General features: G+C 37.3%; 1 protein-coding gene across 7 annotated transcripts in view; it reads right to left on the bottom strand.

Annotated features, from left to right (window-relative positions):
• The window catches only part of R3HDM1 (R3H domain containing 1), a 118,745-nt gene extending 96,838 nt beyond the window's left edge, over positions 1–21,907 (bottom strand). For 6 of the 7 annotated variants that reach the window (XM_079925243.1, XM_079925238.1, XM_079925239.1 and 3 more), the window contains exons 1-2: positions 21,771–21,907; positions 20,125–20,335 (exon numbers count right to left, since the gene is read on the bottom strand). In XM_079925243.1, the coding sequence (XP_079781369.1) occupies positions 20,125–20,295 (171 nt within the window). In that variant the 5' untranslated portion in view covers positions 20,296–20,335; positions 21,771–21,907. Of the gene's footprint in view, positions 1–2,408; positions 2,499–2,964; positions 3,007–20,124; positions 20,336–21,770 lie in introns of all 7 variants that reach the window. The other variant, XM_079925245.1, reaches the window with a different exon arrangement.
• Between the last annotated feature and the right edge of the window lie 863 nt (positions 21,908–22,770).

The raw sequence follows: 22,770 nt of genomic DNA, 5'->3' as shown, positions 1-22,770 counted from the left end.
TTAAAAATGAATCCCAGAACTATGCTTCAGAAGTAGAATATTTAGAAGTTCTCCTGACTTACAGCTTCTCTATTGCTGTTACTCAAGGATAATCCATAAAATCCAGGTTGGAAGAAAAGATTTCACATTTACAACTTCACTAAAAGGCACTTATAATGACTATCATATTTCATTTCCAAATTCTCTTTCTAAAGTCACATATTTTAATTACAGATATTAAACTATTTATCAAGATGAATTGTATTTAAAAATCCAGTATGCATAATGTACTGAGGCTTGTCTTCAGTTGGTACTGAGCCCTTGTTTTCAGTAGCAAATAAACAAGACATATTTTAAATGCCGAAGTCCTTATACACGAACTCTCCTGACTATAAATAACTCAAATGAGAGCAATATCTCCATAGGTAGCTGTAATTCCTTTACTCTTCACTTTGTAATTGACATCATTTATTGAGGTCACTTCCCTCTCATTAGCTGTCATCTGACACAAATGACATCTCTCTTTTAATTGCCTCTCAACCTTTGGAACAATGAGTTTTATTCCAGATTAATTCCTCAAAAATCACATTCTGAAGCAAGCATTATTAGTTGGAAAGTATCTCTGCCGTCAAGGATTTGGTACTAGTACATTTTACAAGAAATAACTTATTTTCCAATTCCCAGTCAGATGCAATTTAGTTAACTCAAGACTGGGAAAAAGACTTTCTATTAAAAAGAATATCTTTTGTTCAGAGAGGGTAATAATAGGTTATTATCCCAAAAGAAAAAGTTAACTGTATCCAAGAGAAATTGAGAAAGACTATATTACGTGGAATAACTGAACTCTGGCATAACCATCTTATTCATTATCCAAATGCTGTAACTCAGCTGTTTTGAACAATATATACGTTAATATACAACATATACTCCTTATATTAATTTTTTCTCATAAATTTTCACTAGACAAATCTATGCAGTACTATAAGAACCCTCTCCCCCCTTCTGCCTCCCACAATAATTTTTCAGATAGGTGAAATGTACCAAATAAAACCAAAGATCATGTCTGTTACAGTTTTTCTCAAAAAAGGCACCTTTTCTGGACTAACAGTCTTATGAATGCCTGACCCTTCTCATTTCCTCTATCTCCTTGGACTAATTATTCCAAGAGGCTAAGATGGTGTAACATTTTGGTCAACAAAACAAAGAAATTAATTTTCAAAAAACATTACATTGCCAACTGCTCCACCCCGAACAGGTGCATTCTTTACTCTGAATGTACACAAGAACTTTTAAAAATCAAAAGTAAATTTTGAACCCTATGTTGCTTGACACTTGAACGAATTTCAAAGGAAACTGATATTAAGTGCATTGACAATAAATAATCTATCAAAAAAGTCCTTTTGTTATAATTCAGAGACAGAGTTGTAGTGCTTTTAAAAACAGAACACATTCTAAATATGTGACAACTATCTTCAGTATCTATAGTAGGCTTTTGACCACATCATCTTCTAAATCAAGGCAAAGCATAACTGTCTTTGCTTGAATTAACAAACGTACAATTAGCATTAAAAAAAAAAAAGACATACAACCTGTCATGGCTTTTTTTCTCTTTTCCTTTATTCAGTCATGTGTCTTAACCACAAAATTGCCTCAATTCTTTGGAAACTAATTGTTGGAATACAGAGGGATTTTAGGTTATTCAAACTCTTAAAAAGTAGAACAAGCCACAAAGAGCCAAAGTTATCACATTGATAAACACTGGTAGAGAGTCCAAAAATAATTATATGTAAATGTCCAAATGTAGAATAAGACAAAGATCAATCCATAACTGAGATTAACAGAAAAGTAAAGTCATAGCATTAAAAAGAATATAAAAAGCAAAAAACCAAACTATTTGCTTGAGTCTTGGTAGTTCTATACTTGGCAAACATAGAAGAGGAATTAGAAATATTAGACAACTATTAGAGCCATGCTAATATGAAAACAGACTTCACCATGCATTCAGGTTAAGTAAAATCATATGTAAGCAGAAGTCTTAGGTAGTCTCCTCTTCACACTCAAGAGGTGTTTGACAAATTTCTAAAAGCCAAAATCAAATTTGGGCAAATTCAAGGGCAAATTTCATCACAATCACATTAACTGGAAGTAGTACTTTAATATAACTTTTCCATAACAACTTATAATTTCCCTTAAAGCCATATTCTCAGTTAATTATATGATCTCTAAGTTTTTCCAGTGAGAAATCATTGCACTAAGCCTTAGACTTAGTAGTTTCACTTAGTAAAAACATATATAACACACGTACATGCACATCCAAATTTTATTTAACATCATGAAAAAATTTTCTCCAGGAAGTAGGTTTTTCCACAACTTTAAATAATTAATTTTTTTCCTTTTTTATTTTGCTTATTGCTTTTTTTTTTTTTTACCTGGTTCTCCTGTGATATCTCTGCTGTAGGGGGTGGTGGAGATTCTTCACACACTGCAAGGCTCCGAACTAGCTTTAACTTTGAGCTTGACTAAAGAAAAGTATTTAAAATTAACACTACATTCCATAAATCTAGGGCATATCCAAAAGCCCCCTAGAGTTTCTTAAGTTTCTTTATAATAGTTTCTGCCATGTACAGACGTAGGTGAAATGTGCAAATTAAATATATCATTAAATACCATTAAAACCTTTTGTTATGAGGGAAAACAATAACTGCAGTTTTGAAAATAATAGCAATAGCAAGAATGGGAATAACTCCAATCTCAAAACCCAAAGAATGATGAGAAAGCCATTTTCTCTACAGATGAAGAACCATTAAAGATATAAAAGCAGTGCACAAAAGCGACTAGGCAAGACAAAAAACCCAAATAAAACAAAACAAGCTTTCTGCCCCAAAGAAAATATGACAAAACTAAACTGAATGCAGTGCTCTATGAAAACAAAGATTCATCAAGCATGAAGGCCCTTGGCATGCCAGCACAAAATATTTACTATACCTTAGACCTTTTTCCTGTCTGTCCAAATGACTGCAGTGGCCGCTGAATACACAAGAAAGATTTGTATTAAATTTCATACTGAAACAAAAGATTGCTTCTTAGTTCATAATCCTAAACCACAGAGAAACTAACTGCACAAAGAATGGAAAACGAGGAAATCAAAGTTGGTTTCAAGTAAAGAAGTACTGATTCCTCCCAAAAGCACACTTGCAGAAGATTCTCTAAAATCCTTCTGTGGGTTGGCATGTCCTTTAAGTGAGCAAATAGCCACAATTTCTGTGTTAATTGAGCTAAATTGAATTTATAGGTAAATTCTTAGACAGTAGCAAAATAAAATATACTTCTTTGGTATTCGATAACATATTACACTTTAGCCAAGGTTAGGGGGAAAAAAAACCCCACAAAGTCCTGAGGAATTTTAAGTGGCTGTGCTCAGCAAAGTTCCAAACTTACTAAGGAGAATGTTTCAAATGCCCACTGAGTCAGAGTACAACCACCTCTCTACTGAGTCTTTTCAGCACTGTACTTCATAGTACACCCCCAGTTTACTAGCACAGACTCCTACTTGCCTAATCTAGGGTAAGGCAATGAAGCAGAAATGAAGAAAAGTGGGCAAGGTTCTAATATGTATGTTCAGCTTGACCACCAGATCATCAATCACGCGAACAGGGAACTCACTGGGGTGAGTAGCTCTAGTCTGTGATACCAGGCTTTGGCTTGGGAAAGCAGCTGAAGTCCCTGTGAACCGAAGCCAGATAGGTTTTCTTTCCTTCCACCTCCTTCTAATCTACTTGTTTAACACCAACCCCAAACAGTACAAGGTCCAGGTATCTATCATTTATACTCAATGCCAGGGAGCCAGTTTGGTATCAAACATAAAACAAAGTCCTTAATACCTAGATGAGTATGCTTCACATATGAAAAAAAGCCACCATTTCATTCTAACATCCGAAAAAAACTTCCTTGTAGACCAACAGAAATGAGAATCTACAGTACCAGGGTGTTGTCTCCCATTTTGAGGCCAAAGTTCTTGAGATAAGAAGCACTATATTCTTGGGAATTTTGACCCTGGATTATCCAACATTAAAAATCAGCAGTAACAACAACAAAATGAAAATTAAAAAAAAAGAAAAATGATCTTCTGTTTCTTACAGAGAAGAAAATGGTACAGATGCATGAACAAATGCACACGGCATTACTGCCTAAGAGAGCTTTTACATGTTGGTTCTGTCTTCTCTATTTACTCACTTCTTTAATCAAGAGGATTTCTGTTACTCGCAACTAAAAACAGAATTAAAAGAAGTTATGTTACATAGAGTAAGGGTTTACAGGAAAAAAAAAATCCGAGAAAAGTCAATAGATGAATACGAGCAAAATGCACATGACTAAATGAGTTCTAAGGCAGCAGAAAAGAATTTACGATTTACTCCGGTCCTCTGCTTTAATCCCTTGTAATTCTACGTATCAAAGGCATAGCACTTTCTCTTAAAAGTTGTTTTTAAAAATAAGAGAGATGATTAACTGACAAGTAAAAGCTGCATTCACATGTAGGACTGGATTTCAATTTCTGGCTTTGCTTCTTACGAATAGGTGACCCTGGTCAAGTTATTTCAGTTTACTTTTACCGGTATAAAAGTTAATATTGTTTGTATTAATTCTCAAGGTTCTTGAAAAGGTTCAGGGAAAGGGTAGATTAAAAAAAAAAGGAGGGGGGGTTGGGGGAGGCTGTATATTGTCCCTACAGTAATGTTTTAGAATTTTCAATGACTTACACATGCATTAACCGTCTCAGTTTTAATTCATAAGAAAACTTTGATGAAGGAAGATTAAAAAAAGAAAAATCGGGCTTCCCTGGTGGCGCAGTGGTTGGGAGTCCGCCTGCTGATGCAGGGGACGCGGGTTCGTACCCCGGTCCAGGAGGATCCCACGTGCCGCGGAGCGGCTGGGCCTGTGAGCCATGGCCGCTGAGCCTGCGTGTCCGGAGCCTGTGCTCCGCAACAGGAGAGGCCACAGCGGTGAGAGGCCCACGTACCGAAGGAAAAAAAAAAAAAGAAAAAAGAAAAGAAAAATCAAAGAGGGGTAAAATTATCTCACTGTGACTTAATATGTTCTAAGCTCCTGCTGTAAGCCACTCTGTGCCAGGCACTAGGCCTATAAAGATGAATAAGACACAATTGTTGGTCTCAAGAGCCTTATAGTCCAGTATCAGAGTTACTAAATAGTAAAACAGAACCCAAGATCTTTAGAATCTTAGTCCTGTGTACTTAATATCACACACCTATAAAAAATCTTGCTGTGAGTCAAATACTACTTGTGAGAGGGAGAATTCTAAAGATGGCCTCCTAACAGGCCCCTCCTCTGGTAATTTAATCGAACTCCAATCTAAAGAATGTTGTGAAGGGATTCTGCAGATGTAATTAAAGTCCCAAATCAGTTGATCTTAACATACAGATAATTCAGCTGGGTCTGACCCAATCAAGTGAGCCCTTTAAAAGCTGAGAGCATTCTTCTGTTGGGAGTGGGGCGGCAGATCAGATTCAAAGGGTGAGAAGGACCTGACACTGCACAGCTGGCTTTGAAGATGGAGGGGACAGATGAAGAGGCCTACAGGCAGCCTCCAGGGGCACAGAGTGGCCCTTGGCCGACAGTCAGCCAGGAAACATGGACCTCAGACCTCCAGCTGCAAAACACTGAGGTGCCATTGTTGTCGGAATGAGTGTAAAGACAAATTCTTCCCCAGAGTCTTCAGATAAGGGCCCAGCCTGGCCAACCCCTTGGATTTCAGCCTTGAGAAACCCTAAACAGAACTCAGCTGAGCTCAACTAACTTCTAGTCTACGTAACCGTGAGCTGATAACTGGGCATTGTTTTAAGCCTCTAAGTTTGCGGTAATATGCGACGACGCAGCAACAGGAAACGAATACACTGCTATATAAGTAAACTATAAACTGCCAAAGTGGCATTATTCAACAAAAATCACTTATTATTTCATTTCAAACAGCAAAGAACCGAAATTACATAATAAATACCAGAAAATCTACCATACACACATGCACACACAACAACAAAGCAGAGAAAACAAGTTTGGCATTAAATAAGAATAAATTATTTTTTAAATGAATTTAGTTATTTAAAGCATGCCTTTCACTTTTCTAGCCCCATTTTTTTTCCTCTAATTTTTGACCCTGGATTAAGCAGGTTACATATATTTAGATTAAGCAGGTTACATATATTTAGATTAAACAGGTTACATATATTTAGATTTTACCCTAGCCCAAGCCAAGTCTCCTTCTCAATTTTTTTTTTTACTGTGGAAAAATACACAGGAAATTTACCATCTTAACCATTTTTAAGTGTGCAGTTCAGTAGTATTAAATACATTCATAATGTTGTGTCACCATCAGCACAATCCATAGCCGTAACTCTTTTCATCTCATAAAACTGAAACTCTGTACCCATTAAACATTAACTCCCCATCTCCTCTCATTCCAAGCTCTGGCAACTACCATGCTACTGTCTGTCTCTATGATTTTTTTAAAATTAATTAATTAATTTATTTTTGGCTGTGTTGGGTCTTCGTTTCTGTGCGAGGGCTTTCTCTAGTTGTGGCAAGCGGGGGCCACTCTTCATCGCGGTGCGTGGTCCTCTCACTGTCGCGGTCTCTCTTGCTGCGGAGCACAGGCTCCAGATGCACAGGCTCAGTAGTTGTGGCTCACGGGCCCAGTTACTCCGTGGCATGTGGGATCTTCCCAGACCAGGGCTCGAACCCGTGTCCGCTGCATTGGCAGGCAGACTCTCAACTACTGCGCCACCAGGGAAGGCCTCAGTATTGACTCTTTTCTTGGAAATACCACATTCTCTCTCTGGAAAAAGTGAACTGTTCCAGTAACTTTCTTCCCGCTGTCTGCGAGGACAAGATCAGCATGTCACTGCTCTCGGATTTATGTTTCTGTTGTATACATCACTGGGGGCCTGTGATCCTGGAAGATGCCAAGGGGCACTAATCATTTGATTAGAGTAGGTTCCACAGCTTAACAGCTGTTTTCAGTGTTGTTCAAAGTTCTGCCCACAGACCTGTCAACAGGCAACACCTGGGAGCTTGCTGAGGTGCAGAATCTTGGCAGTCTCACCCCACACCTTCTTCAATCTCTTTTGTGGTTTTACAGTCTTCATCCTTTGCCTCCTTAAAGGTGTTGACTTTAAATGGATCTGGCATCTCTGGCTCTGTGGCCCCTTCCCTCTTGGGTGTGCAGTTCATAGCAGGCATCCCTGGGCAATGGGGTGTCCTGGAGGTTGGGCTGGGGCTGAGAAAGCTCCCTTGGCTGGCCCCTTTGGTGCCCTAACTAAGAAATCATCTCCAAAACCAAAGTCATAAAGCTTTCCCTCAATGTTTTCTTCTAAGAGTTTTAGGGTTTTATAGCTCTTAGGTTTTTGATCCATTTTGTGTTAATTTTTGTTTATGGTCTTAGGTAAGGGTTCAACTTCATTCTTTTGCATGTGGATATCTAGTTTTCCCAGCACCATTTTTTAAAAGACTGTCCTTTCTCCATGGACTTGGCACCCTTGTCAAAATTCGTTTGATCATATACGCAAGGACTTATTCCTGGGCTCTCTATTCTATTCCACCGGCCTATGTGTCTGTCTTTATGCCAGCGCCACATTGTTTTGATTACTGTAGCTTTGCAGTAAGTTTTGAAGTCATGAAGTGTGACTCTTCCAGTTTTGTTCTTTTTCAAGACTGTTTTGATTATTCCGGGTCCTCTGAGGTTCCATATGAATTTCAGGATGGGGTTTTCTAGTTCTGCAAAAATGACATTTGGGTTTTGATAGGATAATTACATTGAATTTCTAGATCACTTTGGGTAGCATTGACATTTTAACAATATTAAGTTTTCCAATCCATGAACATAAATGTGTTTTAATTTAGTTATGTCATCTGTAATTTCTTTCAGCAATGCTTTGTAGTTTTCATAGTACAAGACTTTCAACTCCTTGATTAAGTTAACTTCTAATTATTTTATTTTTTAATGCTATTGTAGATGAAATTGCTTTTGTAATTTCCTTTTCAGATTGTTCATTGTTAGTGTATAGAAATGCAACTGATTTTTGTGCACTGACTTTGTGTCCTGCTACTTTACCTGAATTCATTTATTAGTTCTAACAGGTTTTTTTTCGAACATGTGTGGAATCTTTAGGGTTTTTTTTTTTTTTTTTAACTTTTTTACATTGGAGTGTAGTTGATTGACAATGTTGTGTTAGTTTCAGGTGTTAGGGTTTTATACATATAAGATCATGTCATTTTCAGAGATAATTTTACTTCTTCCTTTCCAATTTGGATGGCTTTTCTTTCTTTCTTGTATAATTGCTCTTAGAATTTCCAGTACCATGTTAAATAGAAATGGTAAAAGTGGGCATCCTTACCTTGTTCTTAATCTTAGAGGAAAAGCTTTCAGTGTTTCACCATTGAACATGAAGCTCAATGTGGGTTTTTCATATATGGATTTTATCGTGTTGACGTAGTTTCCTTCTATTCCTAGTTTTATGAGTGTAAAAACAAAAAATCTTAATAGGTTGTTGTGTTCGATTATGATGATCAGGTTACCTCCCCCCCCGGCCCCCATTCAGTTAATATGGTATACTGCATTGGTTGATTTTCATATGCTGAACCATCCTTGGAACCCACTTGGTCATGGTGTGTAATTCTTTTCATATGCTGCTGAATTCAATTGGCTAGTATTTTGTTGAAGATTTTTGCATCAATGTTTATAAGTGATAGTGGTCTGTAGTTTTTTCTTGCAGTGTCTTTGTCTGGCTTTGGTTATCAGAGTAATGCTGGATACATAGAAAAATAAGTTACAAAGTATTCCCTGCTCTATAATTTTTTGGTAAAAGTTTGGGAACTATTGGTGTTAGTTCTTCAAACACTTGGTAGAATTCCTCAGATCCAGGGCTCTTCACTGTCAGGAGATTTTGATTTTTTGATTCAATCTCCTTATTAGTTATATGTCAATTCAGATTTTCTGTTGTGATTTAGTCTTGGTAGGTTTCGTGTTTCTAGGAATTTGTCTATTTCATTAGGTTATCCAATATGTTGGTTTGCAATTGTTCACAGTACCCTCTTTTAATCCTTTTTATTTTATAGAATAGATAGTAATGTCCATACTTTCTTTTTTTTTTTTTTTGCGGTATGCGGGCCTTTCACTGCTGTGGCCTCTCCCGTTGCGGAGCACAGGCTCCGGATGCGCAGGCTCAGCGGCCATGGCTCACGGGCCCAGCCACTCTGCGGCATGTGGGATCTTCCCGGACCAGGGCACGAACCCGTGTCCCCTGCATTGGCAGGCGGACACTCAACCACTGCGCCACCAGGGAAGCCCCATATTTTCATTTTTATTTTAGTAATTTGAGGTTTTCTTTCCTGGGTTCTTTTTTTTTTCCTCTGGTTCTCTCTTTTCTTCTGGGTTCATCTAGCTAAAGGCTTGTCAATTTTGTTGACCTTTTTGAAAAACCAACTTTTGGTTTCATTAATTTATCTCTATAGTATTCTTTTCACTTTTAACAGAATTTCATTCATCGTCACAGTAAAAATTTAGCAGCTCCTTTAGCAGACTTTTACTACTTCAGAAAGATCCTAATTAAATTAGAATTTATAAGGCTTAGGGCTAAAGATGCCAATTTATAATTTACATTGTTTGATACTACAGTATAGGACAGGAATTAGGCCAATAAATGGGTTCAGAATATGAAACATCCCTAATATAATTTCAGTTTGAAACTGATATTAATACACTGTCAGAGCTACTAGCTCCTTGCTTAGAGAAAAACTGAGGTTCAATAATAAATGGTTAAGGTGTAATATTACAATAAACACAGACTGCTTTTTAACATACTGCTCTGTAGATCAACTTCGAGGGCAAAGAAAAACAAACATAACTGATGATTTCAGTACTTTGGTCTTTTGTTTACAATAAAAGAACTTTAAACAAATTTAAAATTTATTTCAGAATATGGATCTGGAAGGATCCTCAAAACATTACCCATGTCTTAATTGCTATCCCAAACCAGAGACCTTTACAATTAATAACAAAAGAAGCAAAAATCTAAATCCATGTAGTCAACTTAATATTAAGGAATAATCTATAGGTTTTGTTTTCTAACATTTCTTTGCTTATCATAATGGCTCTGTCTCTCCTTTTTTTTTTTTTTTTGGCTGCACCATGCAGCATGAGGGATCTTAGTTCCCCAACCAGTGATCAAACTCATGCCACCTCAGTGGAAGCGTGGAGTCCTATCCATTGGACTGCTAGGGAATTCCCCATAATGTCTCTTTTGGTCTAATATTTTCAGTAATCTTCCTTGCTATCTTTGTACCGCTAGGACAAGTTTAGATCTGTTTAAAGTTTATTACGAAAGAAAATAAAGGAAAGAAAAACAAAAGCACTGAAATCATGAACTATGAGATTTACGTATTGCTAAGGAAGAAGAGAATAATCTTTATGAGTTGTACTGTGTTTTCATAAAACTAACTACCAATCAATATCACTCAATTAATAGTAAATCTAACTTATTTTAAAAAGAGGATCATTTTTTATTTGTAATTATTATGAACAAAATTAATGATAACAGTTGACACCTTTCAACTAAGGCTCTTAATATACTTTGAAGACCTTACTAATTCTCACTACTTTTCAAGATAATGGTAATTATATATTTTTAATAATTTTTTTGATGTGGACCATTTTTAAAGTCTTTATTGAATTTGTTATAATACTGCTTCTGTTTTATGTTTTGGTTTTTTGGCCCCGAGGCATGTGGGATCTTAGCTTCTCAACCAGGGATCGAACCCCCACCCCTTGCATTGGAAGGCGAAGTGTTAACTGCTGGACCGCCAGGGAAGTCCCTAATGGTAATTATTGAGAGAAGATAATGAATTGAAGTGTAAATGTCAGCTAAAGGTCAAGAATAGTAAGAACAAAAGAGGCCAGGCTGATATTTTCCACCGGAATAACAGAAAACAACAAAGTTTTCTGAGTTGACAGAGTGGATTTTTAAAAAATATCAATAAACTGACAAACCACCCCCAATCACTAATTTGTTTATACCATTTAATGCTCTGGGCAAAAAGGCACAGGATTAAAAACCCAAAGGCTGTGGAATCTAAAATTGATACAAATGAACTTATTTACAAAACAGAAACAGACTCACAGACTTAGAAAAACAAACTTACGGTTACCAAAGGGGAAAGGGGGGGGGAGGGATAAATTAGGAGGTTGGGATTAACATATACACACTACTATATATAAAAGAGATAACAACAAGGACCTACTGCACAGCACACAGAACTCTACTCAATACTCTGCAATAGCCTATATGGGAAAAGAATATGAAACAGAATAGATATCCGTATATGTATAACTAAATCACTTTGCTGTACACCTGAAACTAAACACAACATTATAAATCAACTATACTCCAACAACAACAACAACAAAAATCCAAAGGCACAGGATTAAACATCTAAGGTAAAGTCCCTGGAGAAAGTCAAGGACTCTGGTTTATAGTTACCCCGTATATTAAATGAAGATAAAGGATCTTACCATCCACCATCCTAATGATGATATATGTGAAAGTTATTGGAGGAAGTAAAAATATTATGTAAAAGCATTCTACATCTGCAAGATGTGGGGAACATCTTCTTTATACATGTCATAATAAAGCACTGTGAAAAGCAAATGTGCTAGCTATCATGTGTATATATCACCCAGGTTCAATAGAAAGAGCACCAAATCATAGAAATAATTAGAAAAGTAAAATGTAGTATGGGAAGTCAATTTTAAGTTTTAAAAGTTGAACGCATTAAATACTTTTAAAGACAAAAGTACAGTACACAGATAGGGAACTTAATACAAAGAAAAAGTACTGTATTGAAAATTTTGGGAGCTTATGTCAAGAAATAAATTTTACTTTTTTTTAATTACTAAAGAAAAAAAAATCTGATGTTGCATGACAATAAAGGGATCAATCTGAGGAACAATATAGTTGTGCTACTGCTAATAAATAATTAGTAACGATTATGATGATGATTATAAATATCATATTACTAACAGCATCTACCATCTGTTGGGCTTTTACTATGTAGCAGGTACATTACATACAGCCTTCTATCTTTGAGGAAAAAATAGTTAAGATTTGTATGATTTCACATGGACATAATCTTACTGAGCCCTTTAAACAGAAACTTCTTTACATGTTTCCTCAATTAAGGAATTTGATGCCCACTAACCTCACTGTTGGAGAAGTGTGGTCTCCCCCCTGAGCTTTTCTGATAACCTTATTAGACTGTCATTGCTTTCCTGTCCCTTACTTGCCCTATCCTCCCCTTTTCAAAGAAATACATTGGAACTAACTTGGGGAATACAAGATGTAAAAGTCTCATGTTAATTATCACAGGGCTTGCTATAGAAGCTGAGAATATACTAAACACCTGCTTCAACTGATTCTGTGTATAGAAAATTCACTCATATATATCAGAAGCTGTTCATGCACTCTGGCACATGAGGCCTACTTGTTAACAAAAATCAGTTCTATTATTTCCTCCATAACAAGGGTTACCAACACAATTTGGACTCGCCATCCTACTGTTCAGTAGTTTGTGGGAAGAGGGATCAATGTTTGAACTGCTCCGAAATACGTTTTGGATTGTATTTATAGGTACATGTATACAGATGATCATTCCTAGACAAAGCATTTGTCAAGTACAAAGATACAATTGTCAAACCATGGGAAAGTTGAGTTTGAACCTTAGAGCATAAGATTCCTAATTTTACATTTCAAATAAATGGCAGAAATAAACACAAGTAATTTACCCTAAATTTAATGTGAAAAATCTATCTCTGAGAAAAATCAAAACACAACGACCACATGATTAAGTTATACAAAGGAAACCAAAGCAAACACTCCCCCCACCCATTTATCCCATGTTAAAGGTTAGTGGTAGTCTAACAAATTAAGATTTTTCTGGATTTAGAAACCTGACACCTCACTACCCCAAACCTTCCAAATATTTAATAATCATACAAAGTCCAACATATCACTCAAGATTTGCAAGAGGAATGGTGTGTGTGTGGCAACAGAAAAATTACTAAGCAAAAACCCTTTGTACAATTATTTGGGACCATATCAACAATTCAGAACAACTCCAAAGCAATTATGTGGGAAAGTGAACTTCTTGACATTAATGCACACATACTGCTTGAATTACTTCTAAAGCATTCTTAAGAAATTCTTAAGAAAGTAATCTTAAAAATTCTCTAAAAGATTATAGTTTCAAATAAAACTGAATAAAAAACACAATTAACATTTCTGAAGAATAGAGAGTCACAGAAGCGAAATTATTTATAGAAGAAATGGTCAAGGAGCTCTAGGAGATAATATCTGCTTGGAACCATTCAAGGTGATGCCTAATGTCTGCTGGCCTCTCTCCAGCTTGATGAAATTAATATTATTATTACTTTGGTTTATGCAACTTTATTGAAGAAAAATCAATTAGTAGCAGAGCTATCAGTTTATCACTTATCCATTGACAACTTGCATCATTTACTCAGTGTTATATTAAACAGTGTATTGGAAGATAGATTAGCTAATAGCTCCAAGCCTCCTAACAATGTAAATGAAAATTACAAAATGTGTGAGACCCTATTTTGGAATACAAAGAGTGTTTGACTTCCAATTTCCATTCTCTGTAGAACAAGAGCAGGTCATTCCCTTATTGACATGCATAAAACACATCACATTTTCCATTCTGCTGATGCTATCAATTCAATACCAATTCTCCAGCCACATCAGTTATGAGCATAAAGTATATCATGTAACCTCAAATCTCTAACAGTGGAAGGTTTAAACAAGAATGGATGCTGCTAGAATAATGCTGCTTCCTTTGATGTGACAACTCAGCTTCCACCTTCCTCCCCCTCAGATGATTCTTCAGCACATTAGAGCAGTGAGGAATGGTTTTAGTCTCATAACAAAGTTAGAGTGAAAACACTGGCCACATAATACACATGCTCCATTTTTTTAAAAAAAACTTCTGAATCTTGGGTAACTGTTCTCTTGTAACTACTTTACAGCTTCTAAAAGCACTTACTGTCCAAAGCTGGAAGAACGTAAGTATTCTCAGATGAGCATGTGAATGAATGGAGGGAGGTAAACAAAACATAAAATGAAAAAAGATGAGGTCTGATAGGGGAGCAGCCAGATAAGAAAATAATAAAAGGGACCATAATTTAAAGTTTATTCCAGTTGTAATGAAGGTTATTCTGACTTTAAGGTAGCATCACATGGCATACTTCTGAGTCCATTCCTGAGACAGCCTGCTGTACTTATCTCTGTCTGTTTTATAGATCCATGAAATCTCTGGCACTAGGGGATCATCTGGGTTTGGATCACATAGCAGTGAACAAATGAAGAACATTTTATGTAAACGTTATCCTTAACAAACAGTAGAAAATCATAAGATTTCTTTACAGTTTTATACTACGACATCCCTTCATTTAAAAATGAGTTTTTCTAAATAAAATATTAAGGGGATGGTCAGGAAATTAAGACTTGGAAATGGATGAAATGTATGCTTCCTTAGGAAAACACTTCCATTTCCCTAAGTCACTTTATTTTTATTTTTTCGGTACGCGGGCCTCTCACTGTTGTGGCCTCTCCCGTTGCGGAGCACAGGCTCCGGACGTGCAGGCTCAGCGGCCATGGCTCACAGGCCCAGCCGTTCCGTGGCATGTGGGATCTTCCCAGACCGGGGCACGAACCCATGTTCCCTGCATCAGCAGGCGGACTCTCAAACACTGCGCCACCAGGGAAGCCCCCTAAGTCACTTTAAATATTACTATGCTGAAGGAAGACAACAGATATAAATTATATTCACGGTAGCTGACTTTCAGAATGATAGAGAGGAAAGCAGAGAATATATTGACTAATTCAAAATTCTTAATAGGGAACCTACATTAATTGGTACATACATCTAAAATTTGAGTAAAAATAATAGTTGCTATTTAAAATTAAACCTTCAGGCAGTATCTTAGAGGTAACAAAAGAAGATGAAATGCCTAGTAGTATTTTTTTTAAAAAGGCATTTCATAATAGGTAACTCCCTATTAAGAGGTAACTGTATATTAACTGGATTATTTTTTCAACAAGACACTCTATTCCCTGTTGATTCTTAAAACAGCTGACTTTATTTTACATTATGCGAAAACAGAATGACAATTTTTTTCTAGTTTTATATACTTCATTCCTAATTTCCATTACTTAAATCTCTTCTCTGTATATTATTCCAACTGTAAGCCCCTTGCCAGACACCTTGCACAGAGGCATCTTGGACTTCAAAATCTCCAAGCAGAGTAAATATACCCACATACAGTAAATTCTTGATAAACATTTGAGTAAACAACGAATATAGCATTCAGTGGATTAACATAAAACAAATTCTCATATTCTCCTTGTTCCTCCCCCAGTCGTTATAGTCACCATACTATACGGAATGTGATGTCAGAGACCAGGCCCATTTTTCCTTGCTACACTATGTCCTTGCCATGGAATAGGTTTTCAGTAAGTGTTTGGGGAATGCATGAAATTCTCCTGTAGTATGAACAACTGGGCCATGATTCAAGAATGGTCGTCAAAACGTTTTTGTGCTTATTGCCAAGGGCAACACAACAGACATGGTAGGAAATGCAATACAGGCATACCTCATTTTACTGCACTTGGCAGATACTGTGTTTTTACAAACTGAAGGTCTGTGACAACCTGCAAGTCTATCGGCACCATTTTGCCGACAGCATTTGCTCACTTTGTCATGGTTTGGCAATTCTCACAATATTTCAGACTCTGTCATTATTATTTTATTTGTCATGGCGACCTGTGATCAGTGATCTTTGATGTTACTACTGTAATTGTTTTGGGGTGCATCAAACCACATCCACGTAAGACGGCAAGCTTAACCAATGTGTGTGTGTTCTCACTGCTCCACCAACTGGCCAGCCGTTCCCGTCTCTCTCCATCTCCTCTGGCCTCCCAGTTCCCTGAGATACAATAACACTGAAATCAGGCCAGTTAATAATCCTATACTGGCATTTAAGTGTTCAAGTGAAAGGCAGAGTCACACGTCTCTCAGTTTAATTCAAGAGCTACAAATGATTAAGTTTAGTGAGGAAGGCATATCGAAAGCTGAGACAGACTGAAGGCTAGGGCTGCTGTGCCAAGCAATCAGCCAAGTTGTGAGCATAAGAGAAAAGTTCTTGGAGGAAAGTGCTACTCCAGTGAACACACCAATGACAGGAAAGTGAAACTGCCTAACTGCTGATACGGAGAGAGTTGTCTGGACAGAAAATCCAAGCAGCCACAACATTCCCTTAAGCCAAAGCCTAATTCAGAGCAAAGCTCTGACTCTCGGCAATTCTGTGAAGGTTGAGAGAGGTGAGGAAGCTGTGGAAGATTAAAGCCAACAGAGGTTGGTTCATGAGGTTGCAGAAAAGAAGCCATCTCCGTAACATAAAAGTGCAATGTGAAACAGCAAGTGTGATGTAGAAGCTGCAGCAAGTTTCCAGAAGATCTAATAGCCTCCTACTGGAAAAAGATGCCATCTAGGACTTCCATAGCTAGAGAGGAGAAATCAATGCCTGGCTTCAAAGTTTCAAAGGACAGGCTGATTCTCTTGTTAGGGGCTAATGCAGCTGGTGACTTTAAGTTGAAGCCAGTGCTCACTTACCATCCTGAAAATCCTAGGGCCCTTCAGAATTACACTAAACCTACGCTGCCTGTGCTCTATCAGTGGAACAACAAAGCCTAGATGATAGCACATCTATTTACAACATGGTTAACTGAATATTTTAAGCCCACTGTTGAGACCTACTGCACGGAAAAAAAGATTCCTTTCAAAATATTGATACTACCACTCACTTACAATGCACCTGGTCACCCAAGAGCTCTGATGGAGATGTACAACAAGATTCATGTTGTTTTCATGCCTGCTAACACAACATCCACTCTGCAGCCCATGGATCAATGAGTAATTTCAACTTTCAAGTCTTATTACTTAATAAATACATTTTGTAAGGCTATAGCTGCCACAGACAGTGATTCTTCTGATGGATCTGGGCAAAGTAAATTGAAAGCCTCTGGAAAGATTCACCATTCTAGGTGCCATTCAGAACACGTGTGATTCATGAGAAGATGTCAAAATATGAACAGTAATAGCAGTTTGGAAGAATTTGATTCCAACCCTCCTGGATGACTTTGAGGGGTTCAAGACTTCAGTGGAGGAAGTAACTGCAGATGCAGTGGAAACAGCAAAGGAACTAGAATTAGAAGTGGAGCCTGAAGACATGAATGAACTGCTGCAATCTTATGATAAAACTTCTAACAGACGAGGAGTAGCTTCCTGTGGGTGAGCAAGGAGAGTGGTTTCTTGAGATGGCATCTACTCCTGGTGAAGATGCTGTGAAAATTATTGAAATGACAACAAAGGATTTAGAATATTTGATAAACTTGGATGATGAAGCAGCAGCCAAGTCTGAGAGGATTTGATTCCAATTTTTTTTTTTTTTTGGGGGGTACGCGGGCCTCTCACTGTTGTGGCCTCTCCCGTTGCGGAGCACAGGCTCTGGACGCGCGGGCTCAGAGACCACGGCTCATGGGCCCAGCCGCTCCGCGGCCTGTGGGATCCTCCCAGACCGGGGCACGAACCCGTGTCCCCTGCAGTGGCAGGCGGACTCTCAACCACTGCACCACCAGGGAAGCCCTAATTCCAATTTTGAAAGAAGTTCTGCTGTCGGTAAAATGTTACCAAACATCATTGCATGCTACAGAGAAATGGTTTGTGAAAGGAAGTGTAAATTGATGCAGCAAACTTCATTGTCTTATTTTAAGAAATGGTCACAGTGACCCCAACCTTTAGCAACCACCACCCTGATTAGTCAGCAGCCATCAGCGTCTAGGCAAGATGCTCCACCAGCAAAAAGATTATGCTTTGCTGAAGGCTCAGATGATGGTTAGCAGTTTTTTTAGCAATAAAGTATTTTTAATTAAGGTCTGAACCTTAATTAAAAGTTCACTACGAATTAATACATAATGCTATTGCACCCTTAGCAGACTACAGTAGAGCATAAACATAACTTTTATATATGCTGGGAAACTTCGTGTGACTTGCTTTATCGTAATATTTGCTTTACTGCAGTGGTCTGGAAACGAACCTGCAGTAAGTTCAACGTATGCTATAATCCAAATTAATCGCTTGTTGATAAACGTGACCTGAAAGAGGGAACATTAGGTGTAGAAAAGAAACTAGAAGGAAATCTTTTACTATTTCAATCACAAATGCAATAGAATTTAAGCATTTTCTCTGATCCAACCAGGATACTGGCATTCTGTCATCACTGAGTGTACTGACTGCAAGCATGAGAATTTTTTGCAAGTGCTATTACTAAAAATGACTAGAAAAATTATGTTATTCCTCTAAATTTCTTAGATAATTACCACCTTACTATACTGAATCAGTGGGGTCTAAATGCTTTTTTACTGCTGTATGAGTTGCTATCAATTTCTAACACATTTCTGGCATATAATGAAGAATAAAATTTTTGACTGAATGAAGGAAAGAAATAACCTTTAAAAGAACCTTCTTAAATTATTCTACAAAAATAAGATATAAGTTTCGGCATGTAGCCCTCAAGGTCTTCAGGATGTAGAAAGAATGACAGAATATTTTCTCCAAAAATGAATTCTTTATTCATAGGGTTAAACTGAAACAGAAATGTTTGGCTTCCCTGGTGGCACAGTGGTTGAGAGTCCGCCTGCCAATGCGGGGCACACAGGTTTGAGCCCCGGGCCGGGAGGATCCCACATGCCGCGGAGCAACTAAGCCCGTGTGCCACAACTACTGAACCTGCACTCTAGAACTTATGAGCCACAACTACTGAAGCCCGCACGCTTGGAGCCCGTGCTCCACAGCAGGAGAAGCCACCACAAGGAGAAGCCTGCACACCAGAGAGAGGAGTGGTCCCCGTTCACTGCAACTAGAGAAAAGCCCGCGCGCAGAGTTTTATGCCTCCTCCCTTGAATCCGGGCAGGCTTTATTGACATGTGTCATCAAAAGACAACAGTGGAAGTGACATTCTGAGACTTCTGAGCCTAGGTCAAAAGAAAGCTTGCAGCTTTGCTTGGCTATTGGAACATTCTTTCTGGAACTCTGAGTTGCCCATAATGAGTCTGATTACCTGAGCCTACTGTGCTGGAGGGACCACAGGTAGGTGCTCCCAGTTCCAGCTGAACCTACATTCCAGCCATTCCCACCAAGGGGCCAGATATGTGAGTGAAAGAGTTGTGGACCTTCCAGGCCAGCCCACGTGCCATTTAAATATCAGTGAGGGATCTCTTTTGACGCCTTGTATGAGAGAAGATTCACTCAGCCAAGCCCTTGTGCCAAACCCTGACTCACAAATCATGAGATATTAAAAAACAAAATGTTGTTTTAAAATTGTGAGCTTTGTTTTGTGATCAGCTGTTGTATAGCAATAGATAACAGGAACACTGAGAAGTGAACACTGTGAGTACTACTTGAAACAATTTTTATCTATCTTGAATCTGTGGACCAACTCATCAATTTCTATCCATGCCTAGAATTAAAAGCCTTCTGAGGGGTTAGTTCTAAGTCATCATACATGTGTAGCATCAAAAGCCTCAAGTGACCTTTTCTTCCCCACCAACCTCTTTTCTCAGTCATAGTTGATCAATTGCTTCCCCTAGGGTTGTTTTTGCCAATACAACTCCTGCAGTTTCAATCTCTCTAATTCTAATCTCCTCTAATCTTAGGTTATTTTCGACTCTCACAACACGGATAGGCGCAGAATGGAACGAAAAAGTGTAAAGCCACTAAAAAAACATATTGGCCACATACAAATAAAAAGAAATATATTACATGATACAAGCAAATCAAAGAGCTAGACTCAACAAGCTAATCCAGATGACTCCAAAAAACAGCTGGTAGGCGTGTCGCAAAAGGTCAACTTACCCTTTTACAATTCTGAAAGTGAGTTTTGTATGAAAAGTACAATTATATATAGAATATTTAATATTTGTAGCCAGGGGAAAAAATCCTGTTTACCTGCAAATCAATATTGTTGTCAATGCAACGTTCATTCTTCTCTGCCAAAATCTTCCCATAGTTTTCAGATTTGATAAGATTTTCAACTCCGGTTGTATCTTTCACTTCTGCCTCCAAATCCTTCATTGTTTCAGTTTCATTTTTTACAGTAACAGTATCAGACATCCTCATTAGCAAAGGTTATTTTAGAATTCTACAGGGAACTTGAAGCCTTAGCAAGCAAGAAAAAAAAAATTCAGTTTGAAATATTTCTTACATTGAGTTAGTGCACAACATTGACTAAATGCCTTCTATGTTCCAGGAATAATGTAAAATATACACGGATAGAAGCAAAATTCCTGCTTCTAAGGAACTGTAAAATACAGTTTAGTGGCAGACATATTCAAAAATAAAAAATCATAAAACAATGAGATAAGGGCTATAATAAGGGTATGAGGTGATTTTGATGTGCACACCACTTGTGAAAATTCCCAAGAAACATTAAGGAATAAGCCCTATTGAGATGTAAGGTAATGGCTGGAGAATTATAAATGCATATTTAGATGACATCAGAAATCTTTTTCTCTGAAGGGATATTATAAGTATTACCCTGTGAAAAAAAATTTTCCTGTCATAGCTTTCATCTAGATTTCTGAAATTTCTAATTTGTTACATTAACCTGCAATTCCAAAAGGAAATAACTTAAAAAATAGACAGTAACATTCTATACAAAACACAGTTGTGAATCTTCACTAATAACTGTTCAGCGTTATGAATCAAGCATTGAAAACTCTCCTGACTCATGTGATTCAGGGCCAAACAACACATATGGGCTCTATAGATCAGATATATAAGATGCCAATATATTTCATATCTTTAGTGAGTTTAAGACAACAATGGGGACTTTACACTGAATATCAAATAGGAATGTATCAGATAAAGCTGTCATTTTAGGACATGTGAGAAATGTGAACCTGAACAGCAGAACTTGATGTAAACCACTCCGTTTTTTCTAGCCTTATTGAGATATAATTCATATATAACAATGTGTAAGCCTAAGGAGTACAACGTGATGATCTGATACACTTATATACTGTGAAATGATTAACATAATCCATCACACCACATAATTAAATTTTTGTGTGTGTGGTGAGGACAAAGACAACTTATTTCAAAATGCATCCAAAAAATGTAGATGAATTGATGGAGAGGTAGAGGGATGGATATAGATGGACAGATGCAGGTTAAAGCAAGTAAGATAAAATGTTAACGATAGAATGCAGGGGTGGTTAAATGGCTGTTCACCGTAAAATTCTTTCAACTTCTCCGTATTTCTGAAAATTTCTTAATAAAATCTAGAAGGGGGTGAAAAAAACAGTAGAACTTGTCTTTCCTATATAGAAAATTCAAGAGTTCCTTTCCTGAAAGAATGTTTTGCAACTAAGTATCTAAACAGATTTCAGGAATCCATAAATACATCTGAAAAGCTTAAAAAAAAAAAAGACTTCCTTAATTATATCTACACCAAAGTTAAGTGGTTCATTCTCAAAACAGTAAGGTGACTAAGGCGGGAGGGGGTACTTAAGTACTCTTGGCTCCTTGCTTTTTGTATATAAGATTTTGAAAGAAAAAGTGAGATGTTTTTCTCAAGTGACAAGACAGGTTACCTGATGTGTTCTATGGATTTGGGATTGTGGTGTCCCACAAAAATAAAATAAAATAATCCAAGGTTCTTTCTCACAGTTGTCAACCAGGATGTCAATTGTCTTGACCAATTTGGAATCTGGCAGGAGGAGTCCCATGTCCTTGTCACCACTGTAGATTCCTGGACTGAAATGGACTGTCTTGGATCAAATATATCATTCCTTTCAGTGGCCTAAAATTCAAACAAAAGAAAACATTATAACAAAATAGCCGAGGGAAATGAAACACTACACAGTAAATTGGAAATGAAAAATATTACTGCTGGTGACTTTATTATTTTCTTGTCCTAAACAAGAGCCAGAACACTTAATTACAACCAATTCTGACATGCATTGGTTTTGTGAGCCTGGGTAAACCATGAAGCCACCTAGAGAGTTTTGCAGTAAAAGCAGAAGGAAGAAGAAAGCAAGGGAATGTATTAAGAACCAAGTATGTGGTCTGTGTTGTAAGGGAGATATAATTTTCGTTTTAAAAGGTTTTCCCAAGATCAGAACCAGGAACACTTGCCTCCAAGAACTACGATTTTTAGAGTTTCTTCCAGAGCTACAACTCTATGGACTTAAGACAGTAATTCTGAAAAATAATCACATTCCAGGTTTTTAAAAGTCCAAAAGAACAAAAGCTATGATAAGCCATTTAACATTTTCAAAGAAACGCACATTGCCTATAAAGGGTGGCGTGACTATTTATAAAGACATCTGAAAGACTAAAGCCAAAATTCTCTCAGTGTCATCTGTTTTGAAAGTTAGTTTCATTTAAAACTTTTCTGGTGCAAGTGACTACATCACAGCAAAAAAACACTCTAAAAATCCTATATAGCTCTTCCATCTTCCTTTGACAATTTTGTTGTCAATGAACACAACAGCATAATTTTAAGGTGAAACAACTGAGCAGAATGAGGTCCAAGTATCAAGAGATAAAATACTAATACTGCTGAGCATGCATCACAGAAGAATTCACATC

Source organism: Stenella coeruleoalba (genome assembly GCF_951394435.1).
Source record: "Stenella coeruleoalba genome assembly, chromosome: 6".
Lineage (NCBI taxonomy): Eukaryota > Metazoa > Chordata > Mammalia > Artiodactyla > Delphinidae > Stenella > Stenella coeruleoalba.
This window is presented reverse-complemented; position numbering and strand designations above follow the sequence as displayed.